Source organism: Seriola lalandi, unplaced genomic scaffold (genome assembly GCF_002814215.2).
Source record: "Seriola lalandi dorsalis isolate HSWRI2012SDOR001 ecotype SW California unplaced genomic scaffold, Sedor1 jcf7180002054335, whole genome shotgun sequence".
NCBI lineage: Eukaryota > Metazoa > Chordata > Actinopteri > Carangiformes > Carangidae > Seriola > Seriola lalandi.
The window spans coordinates 359,976-385,541 of record NW_019524888.1 but is presented as its reverse complement, the minus strand read 5'-3'; the positions used below and the strand labels follow the sequence as shown (position 1 = coordinate 385,541).

Sequence of the window (25,566 nt, the reverse complement as noted above, 5' to 3'; positions counted from 1 at the left end):
CTCTCAGAACTGCATTAGCACCTTTTTAATTCAAAGCTCTGCAGTGTAGAGATAACAGCTTTCATTTGTTTACTGTTTCAGCACAGGAAAATGAAGTTCTTAATATTTATATTCCAAAATATCATATCTATTTAAGTGACCCAGTCTTTAGAGTAGTACTCATACCCTGCATACTTACTGTAAAGGGTGGCTGTAAAAAAACAAAACAAAAAATGCTGCAGGAGTGGTTGGAGAAGTTTCTATAGACCTGTTGACACTTTTTCCGCCTTGAAATCTTGTCACCATGCAGAGGAATCTACTGATGCTGACATAAATTTAAGCTGGCCGCAGCTGCTATTCTCTGAGAAGGAGCAAGTAGCAAACTTTTTACAGTCAACATTCAGGTCTTCAGGGGATGAGCGTTTGATAGTCAAAAGATAAATTCTGGGTGAAGTTTTACACTAAAATCAATATGTTTTCATACATTTTGAAAGAGTGTGTGATGCATAACTCTGTTTGAAATATACATCACTATGCATCATGGATTCCTTATCGGCTAGCTAAATAAAAGTAATAAAAAAAATAACAATAAAAGGATAATATATCATAACATACTGGCATATTTTAATGAGGAAAATTTGTTCTGTCAAACTTATATTGGTATTAAGTTATAGTAATAAATATAGTCGGACAGAAAATACTTCAAGACTTGTGAATTTAATAAGAATTTAAAAAGGATGCTAAAGAGCCGGGGGGAGGTAGAGAGGAAGGAGCGGTGGGTTGGAGCTCATGGACGGGAGCAAAACCGAGCAGAGGACGTAGTGCTGGGTTCAGAAAGAAAAAGAGAACAAGTGGAGTCGGGTTGAGATTAGGGGAAAACAAGGATAAAAAAGGGATAAGATAAGGGTTTCATGTAGAGGTGGTGGTGGGGAGGGCAGATAAAAAAAGAGTGGAAAAGAAGTAAAGTCAAGAGTCTGTGCAACGTCAAAGGTGATGGCCCTCCTCAGCTGATCATGCAGGACTCATAGGTGGGCACCATGTATTTGATATTTATGAATGCGTCCTCTCCTCCGTAGCGCTCAAACACCTCCAGAGTCTCCTGGATCAGGTCACCGATGTTCTCTCTCTTCTGCTGGCTGTAGTCGATTCCATCTCCAGAGTTGACTAGGGACACGGAAACAGAGAGAGAGACAGATAGAATAATAAGAAAAAAGAAAAAAAAACAAAACAAAGATAAGTTATATTACAGCCCAGTCTGGGTCATCACAGACTGTGAGGTTGATGTCAGGGCTCACAAAGCACCACCTGTGGCCACGCTGCATTGCTTTGCTGCAGACTGACTTGGCAAATGCCATCCTTCCATCTGAGTTCAAACCCAATGGACAGACTGAATTTAATTTACCCCTCTTATGCCGGGGCCAGTTGGGACCGAACAGCAGAAGAGTTTTTAACTGTTCAGCTGAAAGTTTAATGAGGCAGCCTGCAGAGTGGAGAGCAGAGTAAAGGACAGATGAGTCAGTGACGGCTCTGCTGTTGCAAAACCCTGCATTGGTGCACACGAGGCATGAGCAGTGACCTGGAGTCACGCTCCACAGGAGGGAATGTGTGTGCGCTTGTTTGTTTGTTTGAGTGTGTGAATTTCTACTAGTATAAAAAATATGAGACAAAAACCATACCACTATCAAAATGTCAATTTTGATTTGCTGTGAGTATGTTTTTGCATTTTCCAGGTGTTTGTGTTTGTGTGTGACCAATGGCAAATGAAAAATAATTCATTTGTGGCCAATAACAATACAGCAACAATCCTGCAGAAACACCCCTCCCCAGAGGACACATACAAACACACACAGACAGTGCAGTAAAACACACAAAATTGTACAACAGAGCTCGAGCGTGCTGGGGGAACTTGTTATCGAAAAAAGATTCCTGAGGTGTCCAGCCTTCACTCCCCCCTTCTTCCTCCCTTTAACCAGCAGGCACACTTAAACACACACACACACAGACACACACACACACACACACACGGATCGTGATTTTATCAGCACACAGCAAACTGCCAATCTCATGCCAATGCACTTGGGGCTCAAAACACTTTTCAGAGGGAGATAAATATAGAGAGGAATTGAGCACGCGCACAAAGGTGTCTACATTTATTTGCAAAAAAAAGTCCTGTTCAATTCGAAAATCCTGGAGAGAAACAAACCACAAAATGAATCATTTGACAAGAAGAGAAGAGAAGAGAAGAGTATTGTCAAGTGTACCTGTGATGTGAAAAATTAACAGCAGCACTTTAAGGAGGACCCCTCAGCCTCTTCTCTCACTCCTGATTACACCAGAAAAGAGAAAGGGACATAAAACTTATCTCTCACTTCTTCTAACACTCAATCCTTTATTCTTTCTCAATCTTTTCTAATCTCTCATCTTCCCTGACAGACTCAACCTTCCCCCTTCTCTCTCTTTCTCTTTCTCCTCGCCTTTCCACCCATCCATGGCCTCCTCATTAAAACACAAAGAGAGCCAGTCCCATAAAGCAGGCTGTTAAGCAGTAACACGTCTATGATCTCAGTCTGCTGCACTCGCTTCATCGTCAAGATCCGCTCTCCTGTTTTACATGAAAGCGACGGGGGAGAATTCTCCAGCCGTGGTTTGACCGTTGGTTAGCCTCTGCGCAGTGCAACTTTAACAGCATTGGCTTTATTTAGCAGCTATTTACTGTTTTCCTTTTGGAGAAACGACAGCAATAGCTTCATACGCTAAAGAATGCAGCCTTTAAGAAAAGAAAAGCTCTTGTTCATATCTAAGCTCAGGCTGCTTATTCTTGAGCTACCCACAACACAGGCATCTGCACCCTACTAGTTAGCGAAAACCTAAATAGCATCTAAAATGCATCCATCTGTGCACTAAAAGAAAAACGGCAAAGCAATCAGGGAGAAATGAGGACAACAGTCTGCTGTGATGTGTGTACGCTGGGAGAGTGGTGAAAAATAAAGAATAAAGTGACAGGAGTCAGCCGGGTCACTCTTACAATCTGTTTCAGCTGAGTGTGTGCGTGTGTGTGTGTTTGTGTGCATGCATGTTGGTGTAGGTTAAAAAGGCAAGCCCTCGGAGAGCCACCCCTTGTTAGTAGAAATGAGCAGCCAAAGCCAGCCCAGAGGGAGAGCTTGGCCTTCAGGCAAAGAGCACGGGGAGCCGGAGAAGAGGTGCAGCTTGGGAACCAACAAAGCTCAGACCCGTTTACTGGGGCCTGGAGGGGGGAGCGAGGAGGTCCTGCAAGGGGGGGAATTGTTGCTGCTCAGCCCTTTCCAAGTGCATTTCCATCGCTGAGCTGTGGGGAGGACAGTAGCATCAAACAGGAAGAGGCCAGAGGAATTTGCAATGATTCTCAATATTTCAAAAGCAGAAAAGGGAGAAGTGTGTTTAAGGAGGGATGGAGGGAAAAGGAAGGGGGGGGGGTGTTAAAAGCTGCCTCTGCAAATGTCCTTCAGCAAAATAACTTTCTTTCTCGCTCTTCCTCTCTCCCCTCCCTGTCCTTTTTTTTTCTCTCTCTGCTTTCGGCAATATCTGCAACCCTGGGCAGAGGGAGAGAGACAGAGAGAGAGAGTAAAAAAAAAAATCTTTAAAAACAATCATAATAAAAACGTCCGCCCTGTGAACAGAAGGAAAAGGGCCCTAGCAGGAGCTAGCTGTCTGTTCCTCTGAGGAAGAGGAAGGGTCGATACAGATAGAGACAGGGGAGGATTCTCAGCACAGCGACATTTACTACACAGAAGGTGGAGGAAGAAAAGGAAGGTGGCACCGAAAAGGTGCTTTGTTTCTGCCTTTCATGCTAAATCCCTGGGATTGGAGGGGTGTTTAACTCGTAGACAGGGGAGGCGAGGAGAAAAGAGGTAGATTGATCAATCAATCAATCAATCAATCAATCAATCAATCAATCAATCAATCAACCTATCTATCTATCTATCTATCTATCTATCTATCTATCTATCTATCTATCTATCTATCTATCTATCTATCTATCTATCTATCTTATTCTTTCATTAAGGCAACCTGGGCTGTGCCTCTCTTGGGCTCTGCTGTGATTTCTGGCAAACCACAAACTACACACAACAACAGCTGCAGCCTTCCTCCTCCTCCTCCTCCACCCTGCTCTTTCTCCATCCCTCATTCCCCACGGTCCTAAACAACCTGTCTTCCCACATCAAGCTGAAGACAAGCAGTCACAGACGCAGGAAGTACTCGGCGTTTCCTCCAAACTAATTTTATTTATCAGATCTCCTTACTGTTTTTTTTTCTCTAAACCTCAAACAAAGCTGTGCTGTCGTAAGACTTCTGACCGAGGTTAGCAAGCATTATGTGTATGTTGTATGGTTATAATCTCTCCTCCTGCCAGGAACCGGGTGACACACACACTGCAGCAGCTTAAGGAAGTTTAGCTGAAAATTCCAGAGCTGATTAACATAATATCAACCCACCTGCCATTGTTTCTAATCAACTTACCCCTGATTGTGGAGGTTCCTTATGAAAGCGGCTTAGAGAGGGAGGTCCCCCTCCCAAACACAACAGCTCTTTGATCATAGCAACCAAGAGAATCAATGAATGAGGGAGACATGGTTTTCTTTTCTTTCTTTCTTTTTTTTCATAGAGGTTTGGCCTTGCTCGAAAAGGGAAATGGAGGAATGTAGGTTATGAGTGTGATGGAACAGCTTGAGTTCCAGGAATACTTTGTGGAGAAGTTGACTGTGGCTGCACAGCTGAGGGTGTTATATGAGTGCTTGTGTTGTCATTGTGTCCTATTACCGATTCACACACTGAGAGATGCTGCTCAGGTCATCCTTCATTAACAACCCATTTGTTCAAGACTTCAAGACTAAGGAATACATATTGTCTTTTACATCAATATACTCTTTTTACATACAGGTGTACACTAACTTTTCCTGATGCAAAAACTCTCTATTTTCCATTGGGAATAAATTAGGTTATATATTGAATTGTTAATACTATTAATCTTAAACATAAAAGTCTAACTAGTTCCCTTTTCTTCTGCGTCTGTGAAGAGAGCCATGGTTTACAAATGTTTCCCTCAAGCTTAAATTTACTTAATTCATATTATTCCATTTTAAAAAAGGCTTTAACAAAATATTATACTCTCTAATATCCCGATGACATTTGGTAGATAAATATACCAAAACTACATGTCTTGCTTAGACTTTTTGTGAATTTCACACAGAATTCAAGCAACCACTGCAAAGGTCTTTTATAAATGTATGGCCAAACTCAAATATGCATTTTTTTTCCCTTTATAACTGGTTGAAGTTTTTAAAAAATAAAACCAAACTGAAGATGGAGACTAAAATCTGATAATAAACTGATTCTTGACATGAATTCTGAAGGTGTGGTATGAATTCCAATTTGAGCTACAGTATATACAATCTCTATGTATGTGGATACTATGTGTGAACCAGGGCATATGGACAGGGAGAGGAAGAGGAGCATAGTGGTGGTGTGTCTGTGTGTGTGTGTGTGTGTGTGTGTGTGCGTGTGTGTGTGCGCGTGTGTGTGTGTGTGTCATAGAGGGTGTGTAGGTGTGAGGAGGTGGTGGGGAGTGGATGAGACCACTGGAGGAGGCCTGTGCTTAACAGCAGGGCTCTAATTAAAAGGGCCTCACAGTTGGGTGCAGACAGGCCTCTCATAAAGAGACTCACACTCTGGCACAGACGTGGGAGAGACCAGGTGTGTGTGTGTGTGTGTGTGTGTGTGTGTGTGTGTGTGTGTGTGTAGACGTAATTACTCCATGTATTTTTGTGTGTATACTGCATATGTGTACACACACAAACACATAGATGTGGAGATTTGCACACATGTGGAGAGAGAATGCGTGTGCTTGTGAGTAATTACATGTGACAAGGACAGAGAGGGTTAGAGAGTGAGTGGAACAAGAGAGAGAGGGAGAGACGCACGAGGACTTGCAGAGGAAAAAGTATTTTGATCCTTCATTTAGTTAAAATAGTAACGGCAACTAGAACAAAACTACAAAGAAAATAAACAAAAGATTTAACAGCAAAATGCACTGATTCATAAGAATGGTCCCTGTTAAATGACTGATGCAGAAACTGTTATGGTGTTGCATTTGGTCCAGGTGGTAGTTTAAACTGCAGCAGTGCTTTTTATTTTAAGCTGATCATATGTTTTACATGCAAATCTGCATAAGAAATAGATTTAGCTAATTATAGTTATAGAGTAGAAATATTAACCAGATAGAGATACTCAAGAGAAGTACCAGTACTTCAGAAAAGTACATGAGTAAAGTACAATTCCTTTGTTACTTTACAGTTCTGTCTCAAACACTATTCTTTCCCTCACACTGGTTTTCCCCTCTGCCAAACTCTCCAGCCCCCTTTTCCCCTAATGGATAAGCCAGAGGCTGACGGATGGCACAGCTGCGGCTCACATACACAATCACACTAACACACACACACACACACACACACACACGCACCTGGAGCTGGGCCCATTCCCACTCTGTTGCTTTTCCATCTCAACCTTTGTGCGTAATCAATAACAGCATTTCAGCTTAATACAGCTAGCCACAATGAGAGCTGCAACTTTAGTCACATCACAACACACACATATCCACATGAGGTTGCGAGCAGAGAAGTAAAACAATAGGCTTATGGCCAGCAGTAGTTTATTAAACCCCCAACCCCTATACCAGCCATCATCTGACTGCTCATGCTTACTGAAGTCTAACCTTTGCTGTAGGTCAGTGATCTCATTTTCCATGTGTTCATCCAGCCCAGCAGTGCTCAGTCTATAGGCTAGCTGCAGTTCAGTGCCATTTCAACCCGGAGAAAGTTGGACATCAGCAAAGCAGTAGGCCAGGAAGAGGAAAATGTGTCAAGGTCAGATTGCACAGCAGAAAGCAAGACAGGACGAACGTGTAGACGAGGTTGAGAAGAAGATGTAACCTACTGAGGATGCTCCTGAGTTGTTAGATTCCTATCGATCTGGTTCCCACTGGCTTACTCATTTACATCTGTGCGTAGGTATACAAGAATTGAATTCCAATTCCACACTTCCGCCAAAATCGTGCCATGGCTTTGACTAATCTTTTCCTTAGAAAACAGCTGTGGGAGGGATTCAAAACCCTGCTGAGGCAAGGTGGGAGAATCACTCTGCCACACCTCACAAACCCCTCCTCTTGCTCATTTCTTTTTCAATTAGCAAACTAGACCTAGCCATGACCGAGAGCAATATCGGTTTGCACCATTTAGTCATGGCATTAATGCACAAAGAGGGCTCATCTGAGATGATGGATCAATGCTATTTTCCAAGCTGTTACCATGTCTATTATTGTTTCAATTACCACCACTCAGATAATGGTTATGCCAGTCCCATCTCATCCAATTGTAGCCTGATACATGCATGTGTGAGTCAGTTTCAGTATGCTTGTCACAGGTCTAAAGGAAAGAGTAATCTCATGTTATGGTCACAAGTATATTACACTGATGGCTCAGACAGGCAGCAACTTTTGAATTATTTTCAAATTAGATTCCACATTGTTCAGGGTGCACAAATGCGTGTGTGTTGGCTGGTGACGAATGATCTCTGTGGTCTGCTGTAGCAAGGTTTTCATCTGGGTCAGAAAATACAGACAGAGGATTTCTTATCGCAGCTTTGGCCAGACAGAGGGCCATGCATTACGCAGCAGTGCCTACAGATCGCACACAATGCAACAGCAAATCTACACGACTGAATTCGACTGTGCTGCACGCAAAGAAACTGCAGCTGCTGAGGTCTCAAGAACAACAGCGAGGTTCACGCTGAAATCTTGGTGTTCTCACAGAGCAAACATGCCCAACATACCACTTTCTCTCCCGAGAGATGTTTTGGATAAGTTAGGGATTATGGGCTATCAAAAGAAGTCTGCAATGGTGCAACACACACTGACTCTGTCACTTGCAAGTTAAACATATTAAGGAGAATGTGATTAAAATCTGCTGTGACAAGAAATTTTATTGTAATAATATTTTTCTGTCATTTTGTCACCCATTTATGCATTCAAAAGGAAAAAAGCAGAAACATATAATAAAGTGATATTAAGAGAATAAACAATCAAAGCATTTAGCAGTACAGTCTACCACTGAGGATGTAGCTTTTCCCACTGCCTGCCTGTGTCTCTCCCTGGCTGGGAGGAGAGTGTCAGTGCTGTCAGGTGTGAGTCAATGTCGTCAGATGCGATCTCATTACGCCAGCTTACCTCAAGGTTAGCAGCGGGCTGCTGGCTAGGCACAAAATCGATCTGCACCAGGGACAGGTGTTAAAGGCCACCGTGGTGTGTAAATGCGCACACCCGCACATGAGCCAAACTGGAATGCAAAAGCCCACTAATACAGGCATAGGCACGTAACATATGTACACAAAGCTATGAAAGCACACTATAGAGTCAGACGCCATGCGAAATGACTGCAGATTAACATATAAACACATTGCACTTACCAACGCAAGAAGAATTCAGCAAACATGCCACCAGGAACCATATCTAGTAAGTGGTCGAAAGGCTTTGTCTTATCTGTTTTTGCTTCATACAGATAATGGAAGACTCTTTATCTTCTTCAGTGCTATCACTTAAAAGCAGGTGCTGAAATACCTTGGGTAAAAACCTGTACAAATATATCACTTCATACATATCTGTTCCACGCCTAGCCTTACGCAACCTGTGGGCTACAGGTTACGTCAAGTTACGACAACAACATCCCCAAGTCCTCGGATAATGTTGTCCCTTGTTATATAAAAAGCTAACGAATATTTACTCAGAGCTGTCAGCAGAAAGACTGTCTTCGCATGTCTAAAATGTTAGACAGGAATCCAATAAGCATTGACAGATTTTTGCGTTCTTCAATCCATCAGACCATCAAAGTTTATCTCAGAGTACAAAGAAAACGTCCACGGCTACATATGTTCGCCTGACAACGTCACAACACAGTTCATTCCTCAGATCTCGTCACGTCAAATTAATGGCTGCCAAGAATAATAACTGAAAAGCAAGGAATATTTTTATTTCTACTCGGAGTAGTTTGCAACCTTCAGTAACAAAAGCTAAAAGTGAAGGAATTAATATTCATAGGAAACAGCTTGCCTGGTGTACCTTTGCTTTGGTAACAGGTGTCAATGAATGGGGGATACCGGTGGCTTTGCTAAGGCTACCGGCCACCCCTTCCTCTCATTTACACATCTTAATGGCAACACAGAGCATATGTTTAAGTTGCTACAAGGAAACTACTCCGTTTCTTTTTCATTGTTGTTGTTTTTTGAGATTTACTTTCCATGAGAAATGGAGGCTTTTGAATAAAACATTAAAGCACAGCTTGGGCACAGTGTGGCTATTCTGTTTCATTAACACCTCCGCAGTGCAAGTATGGATGCACAAATAGTACACTTACGCTGAAACTATAGTCTAAATAAGGTGAATAAAAAGATTAAAGGAATATCAGGTTAATGTCCTGTGGAGACATCTTATCGGTGCCACAAAATAAGAGAAGGGAAACTGAAAGAGTTTGCCAATGGAGGGGTTCTCCTGATGTTGCCTGTGATGAATTTAATTTGAGGTTTGTGAATAGAAAAAACACTTTGCATCTGGTTCACTTCCTGATCTCTCGTGTTCAAAATCAAAATAAAGGGTTTAATTTAAATGAAGGTGTAGATGTAATTTAATTTGAAATCCAATAATCCAGGTTTGTGATTTAAATTATGCTTTGTCTGATGTCACCCTTAATTCCACTATCGTTGTTAAGGTATTAACATGAAAGTTAGAATAAACAGAGACTTGAATGAGAGATAAATGGGAGCCTGTTGTCAGCACCATGAGAGCTCAAACGTCAACTCATTTCATTATAGTTTGATCAATAAACAGAGAACATGACAAAGGGTTTACTGCTGGACAATTGAGAGACAGGAATAGTAAAGGACAGAACACTGATCACAACAAGGTGTTACAAAACGCGTCAGAGTCAAGCCCCATATGACATCAAAAAAATATAAGGAAATGGATAAAACACGCTGCTGAAGGTGGAGTGACCTGGACAACAAAAGGAGGAATGGAATCAGAGGAATCACTCTCGTAGAGACAGCACATGTCCAGACAAAAAATCATGTGGGCTTCAGGTGGAAAAATTGACAAAGAGGGAGACACGGAAAGAGAGAGGAAGAGTGACAGAGAGAGAAGGGAGGTCGAGCAGCGTAGTAAATTCAAAGAGCGATTCCATTTGTCCTCTTTACTCGTCACAAAATGAACATTTGAAGTGACATACTAATTTAAGTCAGTGACAAATCAAAGTCTATCACTGATATTACCCTAAAGCGTGGTGAGTATCCTCTCTGCACTTCACATTTTTGCAAGTCACTGAAAGAACGTGATTGTAGTTTAAACATCAAAGGAATAAGGTGTGCTTTAGCTCCTCAGGTGCACTGTATTATCTCCTCTCACCAAAAACAGTGTCATTACTGCACTGGGTGGAAATACTGGCACACACACACACACACACACACACACACACACACACACACACACACACACACACACACATTCACGTACAGTAATGAACGGTGAGCGGTCCAGCCCTTCCATTAGCCTAATGAAGTGGCTCCCTAAGATGGATGACATGACATCACCTCCACCACCAATCACGATATCACCCCTAAAAAACCTTCCACTAAAAGCCCCACCCTCCCCCGGCTCACCCCCCATTGCTTACTGCACCAAATGGACGATGAGCATTCCAGGGCCCATTCGGCCCCCTCACAACACTTTTATTGGTCTGGTTATTTATCTCTTTAATGCGATTGGCTGGAGTGGATGCCTATGGATGAAGAGAGCTAGTAAATCACAGTGGGTTGGGGGCAGCAGTGTGATAAAAAGAACTTTGGTTCAACAATGACAATGGCACCAAGCGGACAGTACAAAGTCTGTCTGCATTCAGAGCAGGAACGAACATGGGAGAGGCAACGGGAAGTCTGAGGGCAGCAGTTTCCAAGGGTAATGGACAAGGGAGAATAAAAACATGTCCATACAAATGCAAATAAATTTGAAAATGCATTGTTTTTCTCTAGTAAGTCCTTCCATGCAAACAAAATCAAGCTTTTCAACCACAGAAAAGAGATTCTCACCTAAGTGGATAAACAAGAAGTGAAAGAGAACTTCTAAGAATACTGATATATGCTAACTTGACTGTCACGTGACAGGTGTTAACTGTGAAGTGAAAGTGATTTGAGAGCTGTGACCTGCTGGCACACTCAGTTCTTCACGCTTGCTCAGGTTACAAACAATGTTTTGAAAACAGCCAGAAATGCTTGAAAAATAAAAAATAAATGTCCTTTCACTTGAAGAGATATACGTGCCTTTGCATTGTTTTGGTGTTTTAATGTGGTCCACAAACAACCTAAAAAAACTTTTTTTTTACCGGACAGAAAACTTTTGGCCAAGAAACGTTGTTTTGTTGTTTTCACTTTGTCAGTCTGTGTATGTGTGAGTCAACAGAGGTGTTGAGTAATTTTGCAGGTGTTAATATGTCTCTGCAAAGATTTTAGTGTTAGCGTCACAACACAGTCACAAAACTTTACAGGTGTGTAATTGAGATCAAAACAAAGACCAAGTTAAGACTAAGTTCTCTGATGTAGGAGTACTGAGTACTGGTGATGTAGTCATGACAAGGGCGCCGCAGCTGGTGTGATCCCATCACCAGATCGTCTGTAGTTTTGAAATTAGTACAGACATGGCCTAACACAAAACATAATCTCTTCCTCTTTCTGTCCTCCTCACCCATTCATCTCAGGAGGACAAAGCAAAGTGTTTATGGGAGGAAGGATGCAGGTACAGGCGTCCATAAACAGTTAGTGTTTTACAGGCAGCGGCACGGCCTGAGGCCCCCCGTCAAGGTTTACGTGTGCACAGGCCTTTTAAAGCTAGGGTGTTTAAGTGTGGTATTTACATAAAGCAGGCAAAGCTGTATTTCTTAAGCAGACCTCACACCAGTACAGAATTGTGTTATGTTTGCCATACATTGACAAAATGACACTGACATGACCAGCAATAATAATATCTTTCTGTGTCTGTGGATCTAAATAATAAACAAATCCTACTTGGAAAAAATACTGTTGTGGTATGAAGACTGAAATAATGTCATAAAGACAAGGGCAAGTATAAAATATGTTGTGTTATGTTTTACACCTTAGCAGTGGCACGTGTATTAAATCTCAAAAGCCAATAGCCCTCAAAGTATAAACTGTGCCACAAACCTTCATACCACGTGCACATGCAATTAAACCCACACAGTCCCACTCAGTTCCAAAGTCAATTTGGCCCCTATCATCATTGGACTTTCCACTGGCCAACACTTTGTGCCTTCTGCCAGCTCTTTCCCTTTTTCCCCAGTTTATTTATCTATTTTTTTGCTTCTCTTACTCCACAGAGAAAAAGGTATGTGACTGATGAAAAGACATTAAACACCATGGCTTAGCTGCACAACTGCCCAACTGGACCACGCACGTATGTAAGTGTGTGTGTGTTGGGGGGGGGTTCATGTTTGTGTGTGTCACATTTACATTATGTTTGCGTATTATTAGCTGATGTTGCTACCCACTGGGGGAGGTACAGTCCAAACAGAAGCTGAGGGAGAGAGAGAAGAGCAGGGATGGGGGGGGGGGCTGTATTGAGATGTGCAGGGACAGCAGTACCACCCCAATGTGAGTCATAGGACACACTGTCAGCAGCCATCCAACATCACACACTGACTCATTACACTGGAGGAGAGGAGATGACAACAGTAGCCATGATCAAGGGGAATAGCAGAGGCGCATCAGTGAGAGGCAGACAGAGACGATGCAGTCAGCAATTATGGTGGTGGCACTTCTCTCAGTCCTACACTGATAATGGCACAAAAACTTTCAGATGCTTATAAATACACCCACAGCAGACTGAATATTTTCATTTAAAACTCTCTGTTCCTTTTTTTCTTCATAAGTGATTAATGATCAAATTAATGCAGTTTAAACAGAGAATATACTAATGTTGAAGTGACAAAGTTCACTACGGCCATAGGGATGATGACTCTTTCCTGTCAGGGGCAAAGAAAGAGGTCAGGGTGGATGGACAAGTCGAGCAAATGTCGAACTTTTGACACAGAAGACCACCGTCCACGTCCCTTTCCAGTTAATAGCCCATAATCTTTCCCTAACCTTAACCAAGTTGTTTTTACACCTAAACCTTACAGAAACCTTAACCTTGGCTCAGATCAGAAACCGCTTAAGGGTAATTATAAATAACACATTTTCTCATTAAATTTAAAGATGTTGTTTACTTAGGGTTCTTCATGTTCTTTCCAACAGGGTTAGAAAAAATAAACCTTATATGTTTTGTAGTTGTGTGTTAAACAAGTGTTGAAGTGAAATTCACTAAATTCCCTTGTTAGGATGTGGGAAGATAAAAACCTTTCAGACCGGCTTGTTTGAAGGCCTGAATTGACACACCTAAATGAAAACCTTCACTGTGCTGGTTTAGATAATTAGCTTATGATGCTGTTGTCAGACCATAAAAGTCTAGTGTCAAAAAAGTGTGGAAATTCATTCAGTTGAATTATTTTACTTATTCTTAAAAACAGAAATATATATGCTTAATGAATACTTTACAGTGTACCTGTTTTTAACAAACATTTTAAATTTGCGTAATCTTGGCTAAAGTTGAAAAATTGGTATCCTAAAAAAAATGTAATTGTAGCAACGATTGAACAATCGAAACTGCCTCCACTTCTTTTTCTACAGAGAAAAGAAGATTGCATATTGGTATTTCTTTCTGCAACAGCCTCTACTCTACCAGGGAACCCAAATATTCATGATTGCTAAAAAAGAAATCACCACCTGGTGTGCTGACAGAGAGACAAATTTTAACATACGCCATAACAAATACCATCTCAGGTGGGAGGCAAAAATGAAACGCCACGATGTGCCGAATTTACAGACAAGTTACTCGCATTCATTTAATTATGCAATCTTATTACACTCTGCTGAGAATATTCACATGCTGCAGCACTAAATGACAGAAACACACAGTGATTAGCATTTCCCTTTGCCACCTTTTTGGAAAATGGCTTAAAATTTGCTGAACATTTGAATAAAAACACAGATTTTGTAATTTCCTGACATATGACAAATACCCCTACAGATTGTAGAGGGCTTCATTGGTATGTATGTATGTGTGTGTGTATGTACAGGATATCGTGTGTCATTTGATTAGGGCTTTGAGATGTGAATTAATTCAGTGTTGTGTACTCCTGCAACAGAAGCCTTCACATCACAGCTGTACATCACCATGCGATTTCTACAAAATAACCATATCCCCAGGCAAATAAAATGTTTGTCACTGCAAGACTGGTTGTGTTGACGTTCGACAGGTTTTATTCATACGGTGTGTATAGGTGATGCGGGTATGTCATGGCTAGTGCAAGCTTATAGGTTTTCGTCATTAGATGAGGATGTTTATGTCCATGTAGTCCCTGGGCTGAGCGCTGTCCCCTGGCCAAGTGGAGAGCAAGACCATTAGGTCGGCAGAGCCGGGGCCATTTATTTGGCTCTTTTCTGGCTGTGGCTGTATTATCTGCTGTGAAGCTATTTGTCTGAGACCAGCCAAGCCGCCAACATGACAGGATGGGGGGAGATGAATGATGGGCTCCAAGACACGGCCAGTTTTGCTTCGCTGACAAACTGGGGCAAGAGCTGGAGGGATGTGGCAAGGGGAACGAAGTGAAAGAGCAGGGGTGGAGGCAGGGCAGGGAATGAACGCAAACGGGAGACACTGCGGCAGCCGGTTCGCCAGTAGGCACAATTTACAGCACCTGTTGGCTGTGATTGATCAAAGGAATAGAGGAGAGGGTAATGGTGTGTAGTCTGACACGGGATGAAGTGATGGGATAGAGGAGAGGGTTAAAACCAGAGACACAGAGAAAAATAGAGTGCATGAGAGAATGAGAGGGATATTGAGGTGGAGGAGGATAATAAAGACAGAGTGAAGAAGAGACAGGGGAGAGGAAACGCAAAGAGTAAGGAACCAGGAGCAAGGAAAAGAAAGAGAGAGTGGGAGACGAATAAAGAGAGGTCGTTGGTGCAGGAATGTGTAAGGAAAAGAAATAGAGGGAATATATATTTGTCCCCTGATGAGAGTGTGTTAGGAGTCCATCTGTGGAGAAATGAGATCAGTAGCTGACTTAGTGGTAGAGGAAGACTTTGCTGCCCTGCGGCTTACACACTGACTCAACACCCTCTCCCTGTCTCTCTTTTTACTCTCTGGTCTCATACAACCTGCAGTGCATTTAATCTGGATAATTCTGTGTGTATGTTCAGGTTTGTGTGCATGTGTGTGCATGTGTGTGCATGTGTGTGCGTGTGTGTGCATGTGTGTGCGTGTGTGTGTGCATATGAACACAAGCAAAGCCTTATTACCCAGGCTCCTATCCCACTCCACCTCTCCATCAAACGACTAGGGCAGTGTCCTCCACTCGTGTCTCTTCACTATCTCTTTCGCTCCATCCCAGCTGAGACCACAGAGGAATCTCCTCATAGAATCACCCACTAAATCATCTATTCGCCAAACAGACGCCTTGGCAAACACTCTTACTGGGAGCTTTCATTTCCAATCCAAACACACACAGGTCGGAGGGTGTGAACACAGATGTGTGTTGTGTGTATTTGGGGAGGAATTGGAAAAGAGGCATTCCTGTTTTGTCAGTGTATATGACCACCAACGCATTTGCTTGTGTTTTTTAATAAACTGAAGGCAGCTATATGTGCAGACCTGGATTGCGTTGCACCAGCTACTCAAACGTTTGTGTGTAAAGTGCTTGTTGAGTTTCAGCAACTGCTAGCCAGTTTCAAACTAATAAAATAAGGTTTCACCAGTAAAAGAAATGTTTTAGCTTGTAAAGAATTTCAGTTTTATAATTTGTGTTTCTTTATGGAATAATTTTTTTTACATATCCAGTTTTATCATTTTGATTAATTCTCAGGTCAGATGTCAACCATATTTAATTTCACCAATTTTTCACAGTTAGCTTGGTTAACAATGAAGCAGATACACCTTGCGGTTACTGGGTGTAAATATTTAGTAGCGATATATTTAGTTATTACTTGTTTGTGTGGTGCAGCCTGTTTTAATATCTAACATCATTGATTGATGATGTGTAAATCCCCCAGTTGTGTCCAAGCTCCTGCTCTGTTGGTACATGTGTGTCCATTGTGCACATGATCACTTTCATCCCACACTCAAATCACCACACAAATCATAGGGTGAATTAATGCTGCATCCAAACCCAAGAAACGTGCCACTCCACCCAACCACCCGACGCACACATGAACTTACGTACACACAATATGAGACGACACAGATCTGTCTTCCCAGGAAATCCGGAAGAAAGAGAGAAACAAACCCAAGCTAGGTGCTGGTGATGTGGCGATAGAGAGTGCCCGAGGGGAGGACTAGATGAGGGAGGAGAGGAAGGTGAGCCAGTGGGGGAAAGGCAGATTAGAGCGCCTGGAGGCTGCTGAGGAAGAGAGGGAGGAAGAAAAGTAAGAAGAGAGATGAAACATGTGAGGGGAGCAGCGGAGGAGTCAGGTAGTGGTTCATAGTATCTGAATGAGATTACTCTGCCGCTGCGCTTACCTGATTACAGCACAGTGCTGGGGGACAATAAAAAATACGTATGCATATGAATTGGCATGAACAGAAACACAAAATCTACACACACTGAGGAGCTGACGGTCCAATGGGAAGCAGCGGCTGCAACTTGCTTTTCAGGATGGATTGGGACATTGGGGTGGACTGTTTATATCTACAAGTACTTTTGTATTATATAAGGTGTGTTTCAAGAGGAAGAAATACATCAGACGTACTAGTGAGTTCACCAGAGGTATTCCTCCCCCTCACTCTCCTCTGGTTTCAGAGCAATCAACCATAGGCTCATATAATACGTACTCTCTCCTTGCTCAAACTTTCCTCTTGATCTATGTTTCATGCCTTGACTGGGATGTAGGAGACCAAGTCGGAGCACACAGCACTGCAGCACTCGTATAAAGTCACAAAATTATCCTGGCCTTATGAGGACGAGGAGGAGAGAGTAGTTAATTAATCACTAGTGTCTCATTTTCTCTCTATAACACCCTCATTTACTCTGTGGCTCATTTTTGTGCGTCACTCTTCCCTCGCTGTCTTTTCTCATTGCTAATCTATCTGGCTATATGGAGTTTGATGACAGTAGCGGGGATTGTTACTGGTTTTCTAATAGCTGATGGCTTACTTTCTGTTAACTCTTACAAGTGCCTGTCATGCCTATTCAGCCCTGAATGAACTGAACTTTTATGCCTCAAGTTGTGGATCTGAGTCTGCAAAATGCGTCTCAGCTGGATGGTTTGTCAATTTGAGAGAGCAGATATTCTGTTATCTTGAAGAATCAGGTTTTGTTTGTGATCTTCCACCGGCACTCTGTGGTTCAACGATTGATTTTAAAGTTTGAGCTGCACCTAGAAGTTTTTCTTTCTGTGGCGACGGCAATTTGTCTTTTAATTCATTAGTTGATTGACAGAAAATAATTGATGAATTGTCTGACTCTTTTTGTCAAGCAAAAATTTCAAACACTCTCTGATGCCATCCTCTCAAATATGAACACTTTCTGCTTTTCCCTGTTTATGTCATTAAAAATTAAACATGTTTGGGTTTTGGACAAAACAAGTAATTTAAAGATGTCAACTTGGCTCTGGGAAATGTTGGCAGACATTTTACAGATTAAAAAATGAATAAATTATTCAGGAAAATAATATGCAGATTAATCAATAATGAAAATAATCCACAGCTGTAGCCCCGTTTCCAACTGTTCCCGTTCTTCTTGAATCTTTGCCTTGACCGGATGTACAAATATAAGTCACAGTGCATTGTAAATCGATGCTTTTTAAGTTATGATCTCAGGATTTTGTCCTTTGTTAAGTTTATCACTTTATTTTAAAAGGACTAATCTTCAGGGAAAAAGAATTTGACTTCCTTATCCAAGAGAGAGGGATGGAGTAGAGTCGATTAGTCATTTGTGGTGAAGATCATTTATATTAATAACAAGCGGGAGCGTGCTTGCAGCCGTGCCTTAGCTCATGTCCCTATGATGAATGCTTTATTGGTTGGTGTCCAATCTTTCTTGAATATTCATTATCAGTAGATAGGTTTTATGCAGTCATGGATTTCATTCCATATTGCAATTCCCTTTAATCTATATGGGAGTGGTACAAAATAATTAAATGGCCTGAAAAGTTGACATATTTATGTGAGGTTACACACGTGTAAAATGTTGTCGCAAGAATTTGGCTCTTGTGTGTCAGAACACACTGTGCTGAAAAACAGCAACAGACAAAACTTGAATACACAAACTTTCTTTGAACTACATCCACTGCAATCTGAGAAATTAACAGCCTGATATGAAGGTTTGTCTCTGTTCCAAACAAAGATAGTGATTTAGTTTCTTATGGATCCTCTCTGTCTCCCTATCTCTGACTCTCAGCTGTGCCCGGGCACTTTGCGTGGCTCCCTAAGGAGAAAGGTTACACCGCTGATCTGCTACAGTGCAATCAGACTTGAGACAGAGCCTTGAACTACATGGCCCACGGGCCTCCTTTAGCTGTATCCTGCAGAGCAGCAGCTGGATATGAGTGTGAATTAGAGAGAGAGGCAGATGCACAGAGAAAAGTAAAAGTAGGAAGTAGAGAGAAGCCAGTCAAAAGTTATGAAATATGCCCCTTGAATAATCAACGCCCAAATCAATTTGTTCAACGTCCAAGAGAAGCAGGCGGACTACAGAGGAATGTGTGGAGTGGGCGGTCGCTCAGTGCGCATCCAAGTCCATATCTCAGACAAACACACAACAGCCAAAGAGTCTGCCTGAGTCTAGAAAAGAGATGGCCAGGAGGGATGAGACTGAGAAGAGGGACACACTGTCACACACACATACACACATATACACACACATTTTTTATTTAGCTCCTTTTCTTCCTTTCCTTCTTTCGCTTATTCATAGGTTTTGATAGATATTGCAATGCACATAAACTTCCATATTTCTTTAATCAATGAGCACCACCAACTTCATTCAGACTTCATACATTTTAACTACTTGTTTCACTCTATGTCCTACAGATGCATGCGGAAGTATGTAAATTTGACAATTTGACAGACACGCTGTCGAGATGGTTAGCTAAATGACTTAAGGAGAGCAGCTAGTCTGGTTCTGTCCAAGGATAAGATAAAAAAATCTGCACCTCACAGTGTATCTTTTTTGTTTAATCTTTACAAAAACCAACACATAAGCCCCGTGTAAAGCAGAAATTACATTGTGTGTGAACAAACAAGATATAATGTGTCAGTTATGGAGCTTTAGAGGTGCTGGTAGGCAGTTTTTGTTACCTTTACACAGAGCCAGGCTAGCTGTTTTCCTTTATGTCATGCTAAAGCTAGCTGGCCTTATTATAGCCTTATGTATCACACAGACATGAGAGTCACCAAGGAAGTGAATAAGTTTATTTCCCAATCTGTACAAGAACTGCTTAATTTGATGCACTCTTCTTAGATCCTGGCCGCTGAGTTTTGCTCCCAATTGACTGCAAGAGTATTAGTGAGATCAGGCACTAATGTTGGGCAACAAGTACATTGAATTCACTTACCTTATCCTGTCACGCAAATTTTTTTTGCAATCAAAATGGCATAACAATAAAGGTTCACTGTGTTGAACTGACGTGAGAGCAAGACAGAGAGAGTGCAGTACAAGTAGATAGACTAGAAAAGGCCTGTAGGCAGCAACTGCCCCACTGTGCCCTGCTCAATAAAGGCAGCCATTTTATGACCCCGCCTCTCGGCATTTTGATTTTAATACTCTCCCTCTCTCTACCTCTTTCCCTCTGTCTTTCTCATTTCCCCTCTCTGTGTTTCTTTTGTCACAAGAAGCTCCATATATTCATTTCATTTGTCTTTGAATTCTCCCGCTGCACGTCTTCTGTCTTTTTACTCACGTAGTCCTCAACACTGGAATGAAAGTTAGAGTAGGCTTAATGTGGGGTGGTGGGGGCTGGAGGGGGGGCAAACGCTGGCCTAACCAGATTAGCAAGTATCCTATTTCTCACATTGACAAATTAATTTCCGTACAAATTAAATGAAGGAACTCTCCCTTGGTAACTCTCTAGGAAATTGAAGATGGTTTTGAAGAATGAAATAAAACAACAACTCCCTCTACAAGAGAAAAAAAAATCTAATTACCAGCAGAGCATAATAAAGGTAGGCCAATAAATTAGGAAGAAATAAAGTCTAGTAGCCAGAATCCTATATGGTCTATGAAACTGAGCAATGTGAGACAGAGAGGTTGCTACTGAGGAAAGGTGCAATGGAGAAAGGGGGAGGAAGGAGAGAAAAACACAGAAACAAAAAACAGCCTTGTATATTACAGGATGTGCTATTTTCCTGCAGGCAATGGCAAGGCAGAGGTAAAAGAAAATAATAAAAGTATGGGCGAGGGCAGGAGATGGAGGATGGGGAGGAGAGGAGAAAATAAACAGCACCCAGACAGAGACAAAAAAAAAAAAAAAAGAGAAGGTTGGATAAAGACGGGAAGAGTGTGAGTGGCAGGCGACGGTGCAAGGCTGTCTGGGCTCGGGCTGTTCAGATCCACTGACATTTACAGAGTGGCCGATCGCTTCTTGCCATCCTCCCCTTGAAAAGTTCAAATGCACACAGATCCACAGAGGAAATGCTACGGCGTGTGGATTGACGCACTCTCTCACATCTCTCTGCAGGCCTCCCCTCCATCTTTGTGTGTTACAGCTGTCACTCTGTGTGTGTGTGTGTGTGTGTGTGCGTGCGTGCGTGTGTTTGTGTGTGTGTGTGTGTGTGTGTGTGTGTGTGTGTTGAGGTCTGGCCCAGCATGGGCAGGCTGGCAGACAGGTAGAAAGAGGTGTGGGAACCCAGGGCGGGGAAAGGCTGCTGAGACAGGCCTAATTAGAGTTGAGCAGTCGCCCAGCTTTTGGCCCAGCAGGGGAGCTCCACACCACCACCTCCATGCCATTACTCCCCACCACTACACACGCACACGCACACACACACACACACACTCACTCACTGATAAATACTTGGTGATACACTGGCTCACTAGCTGGGAGAAGACACTAAACTCACTTCAGCTGACCTCAGTGTTTTCCTTGTCTGTGTAGGAGCAAACTGTCATCTGTGTTTTTCTTGCTTATCATTACCTGCTATCTCTTGTTTCTTTTTGTCTACATTGTTACAGTCCATTTCAGTCCATTTAAATTAAATGAATTTTTTTTTGCGATATTACAGACACACAGACAACATCGGTAGTAAGAAGGTGATGACAGGCAACAGTGGTCTCCTCCTTGAATCAAATCAAGGACATTCCAATTAAATGCCATCTTAACCACTACGCCTTTACGCCCCTAATTATGTATTTATAGTCACACCTAATAAGCTAATAGATATATCCTCGGGACACTCATTTTAACACTAGGGTGAACTGTGCTGCTTAAACGTTTCACGTTAAACTACTATGAACAGAATACATTACTTCCTCATGGGCATGTGGCTGTACTGCATGTCTCACAGTAACCATGGCAATAAAGCAAGACTTTGCTGAACAGCACCAGCTGTGGCCGCAAGTGGTATTCACAGTATGATGGCGCACTGAATTTCTCTCCATTGCCCAAGATTCTCTTGAGGTAATTGCTTCAAAAACATCCATAATGAAGTGACGTGACTGAGAGTCTGCTGGTGAGGTATGGTGTTGTTTACTTCTTGTGTTATTGTTGGGATAAAACAATAAAAATTTTATCTGTGATATTCTAAAATGCAGTGCACCAGCAGCAACAACAACAGAGAAGCACGTATGTAAAGTTTCATGTAAAGTTTGCTAATTGGTAGCTACCATTAGCTACAATCAGCTATTAGTGTAACCAGTTTAAGCTTTTTTTTTCTGTTCATAAATTCTTTCTTCTTTCTAAACTTACTTTAATTAATTGGACAAGCAGAATTAATGATCAGTCACCACAAAAGAAATCACACTGATCTCACTAATTTACTGTGATGACAAAGTATCGAAACAGACAAAAAGTATGCAAGAACTGCAATCTTAGTGCCTTTACTCATGATCTATCAAGCTATTTTGCTTGAACTTTCTTCGTCCCTTGTTGCTCCCACCCCACATGCAGCCGAGAGTGAATCTGCCTGCAGAGATGATGGTCAGCCTGCCCTCTTCATCACCTCTTAATCAGAGTGTTGGCACTGACTGCCCAGAATTGGATCAACCTCAGTGACCCCTGCTGCTGCTTTCCTTCCAGAGGTCAGCCTCACATCACTGCACAGTCTCTGAGGCAGCAGCACGCACTCTTAAATGAAATCTTATTTCTTCCTCTCCCTCTTCCTGTCTCTCTCTTTGTCTTTATCTCCCTCTGGCTTGGTGTATTAACCCGGGCGTGATCTTTTGCAGCTCAGACCTGACTTACTGGAGTTCTCGCTCTTTATTCTGAGCGTTGCTTGAGTTTTTTGTAATAGCAGACATTAGTCTAGACAGAATTTTGTGCTTCAGTCGATATTACCAAGACCAATATTTATGACAAATGATTAACAAAACAAGCTGTTCTTTTGACCACAGGTAACACAGACAAGCAGGTATAGTTCCCTTGATTGGATTCGATTGCAGGATAGCTGTAGTGTAAACAACACTGATTGCAGATTGTCTACAGGAACTCTTACTTAGTGTCCAAGATTAGGGTCTGTATCCCCCTCCAAGTGCTGGTAAACAATAAAAATCAGAAAATCAAATAAATAAACACACCTGCTGCCAAGAATAGTTTTTACTGACAAAGAGGATTATGAATTTTTCATATAAACAAGTTACCTTGCCAATTTTACATTCTTTTTATTGTACGTAATCAATTGACTGTAGTTACTCATTTTAAGTGCTCCAAGTTTTCAACTCAGCACTCTGTTATCATATCGAAAAGGTTCCCAAACAGTGTGGCAGTAATTAGCGGTGACAGATTACTGCTTGTCACCACATAATATACATCTAGTCATAAATGATTGAAGTGCCCACAGACTGTTGGCCTCATTTCTGTTACAACTTCCTGTTTAAATTCTAAACAAACATACAATTTTAAACAGGCATCACCTTCATGAAGGGTTGGATTGGTACAGACATTAAAAAAACTGTTTAACCATTTTATTGGTTTCACCCACTTTTTAAATACAAATCCTCCCCAGACTTACATGTACACACGTAGTGCGGAGTTTTCACTGTGTACAAGTGAGAATGTAAAGACCAGCTTGTTTGTTCTGTTAAAGAATGGTGAACTTTTATCTTTTATAAGCCTGAAGACAAGAAGAGTTTGGCCTGAGAGTTGCAGGATGACATAGAGGACGTCAACATGTTGACAAGTGTGTGTTCATGTTGTGTGTCTTTGGTTTCACTCGGCTGGCTACACGCACGCACATGCACACACATGCGCGCGCGCACACACACACACAAAGTGTCAAGACACAAAGGCATTCATGCGGAATGTTCTGTATGTTTTCACCTTCCTGTGTTCCATCACGTGTTTGGATTTGCTTGCATATCTAGTGTGTGTGTGTGTAGGTATGTTTGGCCATCAGTGGTCAGGAAAGAAGACACACACACACACACACACACACACACACACACACACACAAATATATATATATATATAATGTAAAGACCTGCTTTCCTGACTTCCATTTTCGAGCCACATCCAATATGTTGCCCAATGCTTTGCTCCTGAATCATTCCCCTCAGGTATGTAAGCTCTTCATTAAAGTTGTGGCAATCAGAGGGGAAAAAAGTACTGCTCCTCGTAAAGAGAATAGATTACTTCCCCATCTTTCACAGAAAGCTGTTTGCTAGAGTAGACACTCTCCTCCATTTTCATTAGCGGCCTGACTACTATATATTCTCCATATAATTGAGGTTGAAACCTTCTGCACTGTAATGGGGCTTTCCATAACAGTCTTTTAAAAGTGAAAGCCTGCCATCCTTGGCCGCTGCGTGGTATGGGCTTGTGTTGTGCAGGGGCGTGCGTACGTGTGCGCGTGAGGGTGCATGTGTGCGCTGCTATCAAACAAATCTCTTCTTCTCATCTTCTTCTCATGGTACCTTTCAAAGGCAGCTTTGAATAAACAAAGGCATGTCCTCACTTTTAGAGAGCCAACATCTGAAAAATTAAAGATGGAGATAAGAAATCAAGTCGGCTTCTCTTTGTTAGGAAGATGCAGATTCGCTTTCCACAACCAAGACCCAGCCAAGAGTCTAGAAAATTAACAGTGGTTGGGTCATTGTCATGTGCAGCCATGCACATGAATTTGTGCAATTTGGCAAAATAAGCATAATCTTTCCCTTTAAATAAATCCCTTTTTACATGCCTGTTTATGCTTGAGTTTAAAAAAGTCTCCTAATCATTGTTTTATTTGACTTCTTTTATGTTGCTTTTATGTTCAGTGCTTTAATGATGTTTTATGTTTGCTGTGGTTTTATGATAAGATGTTTGTGCAAAAACGAGATTATAATGTTTATGATTATTTTAAAAAACTACAAACCACAGTGTAGGCATAACAGTTGGAGGTAATTCTGTGGCCTAAAGGTTTAAAAAACATCAGCTTTGATACATTCGCATTACTAATCTGGCCTCTTTGCTCTGTACACACATGGCCAGGTCTCACTCAAGCTTGCCTCCTTAGATTATCAGGCAGGTGAGATACTCCAGAATGTTAAATATTGCATGTATCAAGTTGCAGCACATTTCTCTATCATCTTAAATTCACCTCAGTACCTCAATCAGACTGAACATCTGAAAAGCCAACATCTGAGGGAAACTTAAGTTGATGAAAGGTAGCTATCGGGATCTAGACTTTAAGTATAGTCAAGGTGGTCAGTGTTAAATTTAAGGGAAATTACTTGGCTTGAGCAATTTAAACAACAAATGAAACATTTTGAGTCTGTCGTAAAGCAGCGATTTTCGGACTTAATTTTTCTTTCAGGGGGAGGATGGCCCTAGACTCCTCAATATTATTTGGCTTTGCCTTCCAGTACAGATGGACACAAATACTGAGAGGACACTATGGCATAATATGACAAAGAATAGTGTCTTCTCTGGCTGAATACTAAAATCCATCAGGGAGATTAAAGTGATACAACTGCATCCTCTACCCGTCTGGCTTTAGCTTGTGGTATCATCATCCAATCCTTTGAAAACAAGTTCCTCAGTACTATGTATCAAGCAAACCTATACCTGCACTCTCACTACATCTTTTACTTCCAGCCTATTAGCCAAGCTCGCACCATCAAACCTTCTTACAATGTAGACAACTCAGCTTCCCAAAGTTAGTGTGGGAGATTTGTGGTAGTGTGTAAATTGAAAGTTGCGGTTTGAGTGAAAGCAGAGTCATAAATAGGAGGGAGGAGAGCTCTCTGCCAGATTTTTTTTTTTTTGGGGGGGGGGGGG

The 25,566-nt window shown here is 41.8% G+C and overlaps 1 protein-coding gene across 1 annotated transcript in view; it reads right to left on the bottom strand.

Moving 5' to 3' along the window:
• Positions 1 to 677: 677 nt before the first annotated feature.
• The window catches only part of pacrg (PARK2 co-regulated), a 123,260-nt gene continuing 98,371 nt past the window's right edge, over positions 678 to 25,566 (bottom strand). The window contains exon 5 of the mRNA XM_023407472.1: positions 678 to 1,143. Within this exon, the coding sequence (XP_023263240.1) occupies positions 983 to 1,143 (161 nt within the window). The 3' untranslated portion in view covers positions 678 to 982. The remainder of the gene's footprint in view (positions 1,144 to 25,566) is intronic.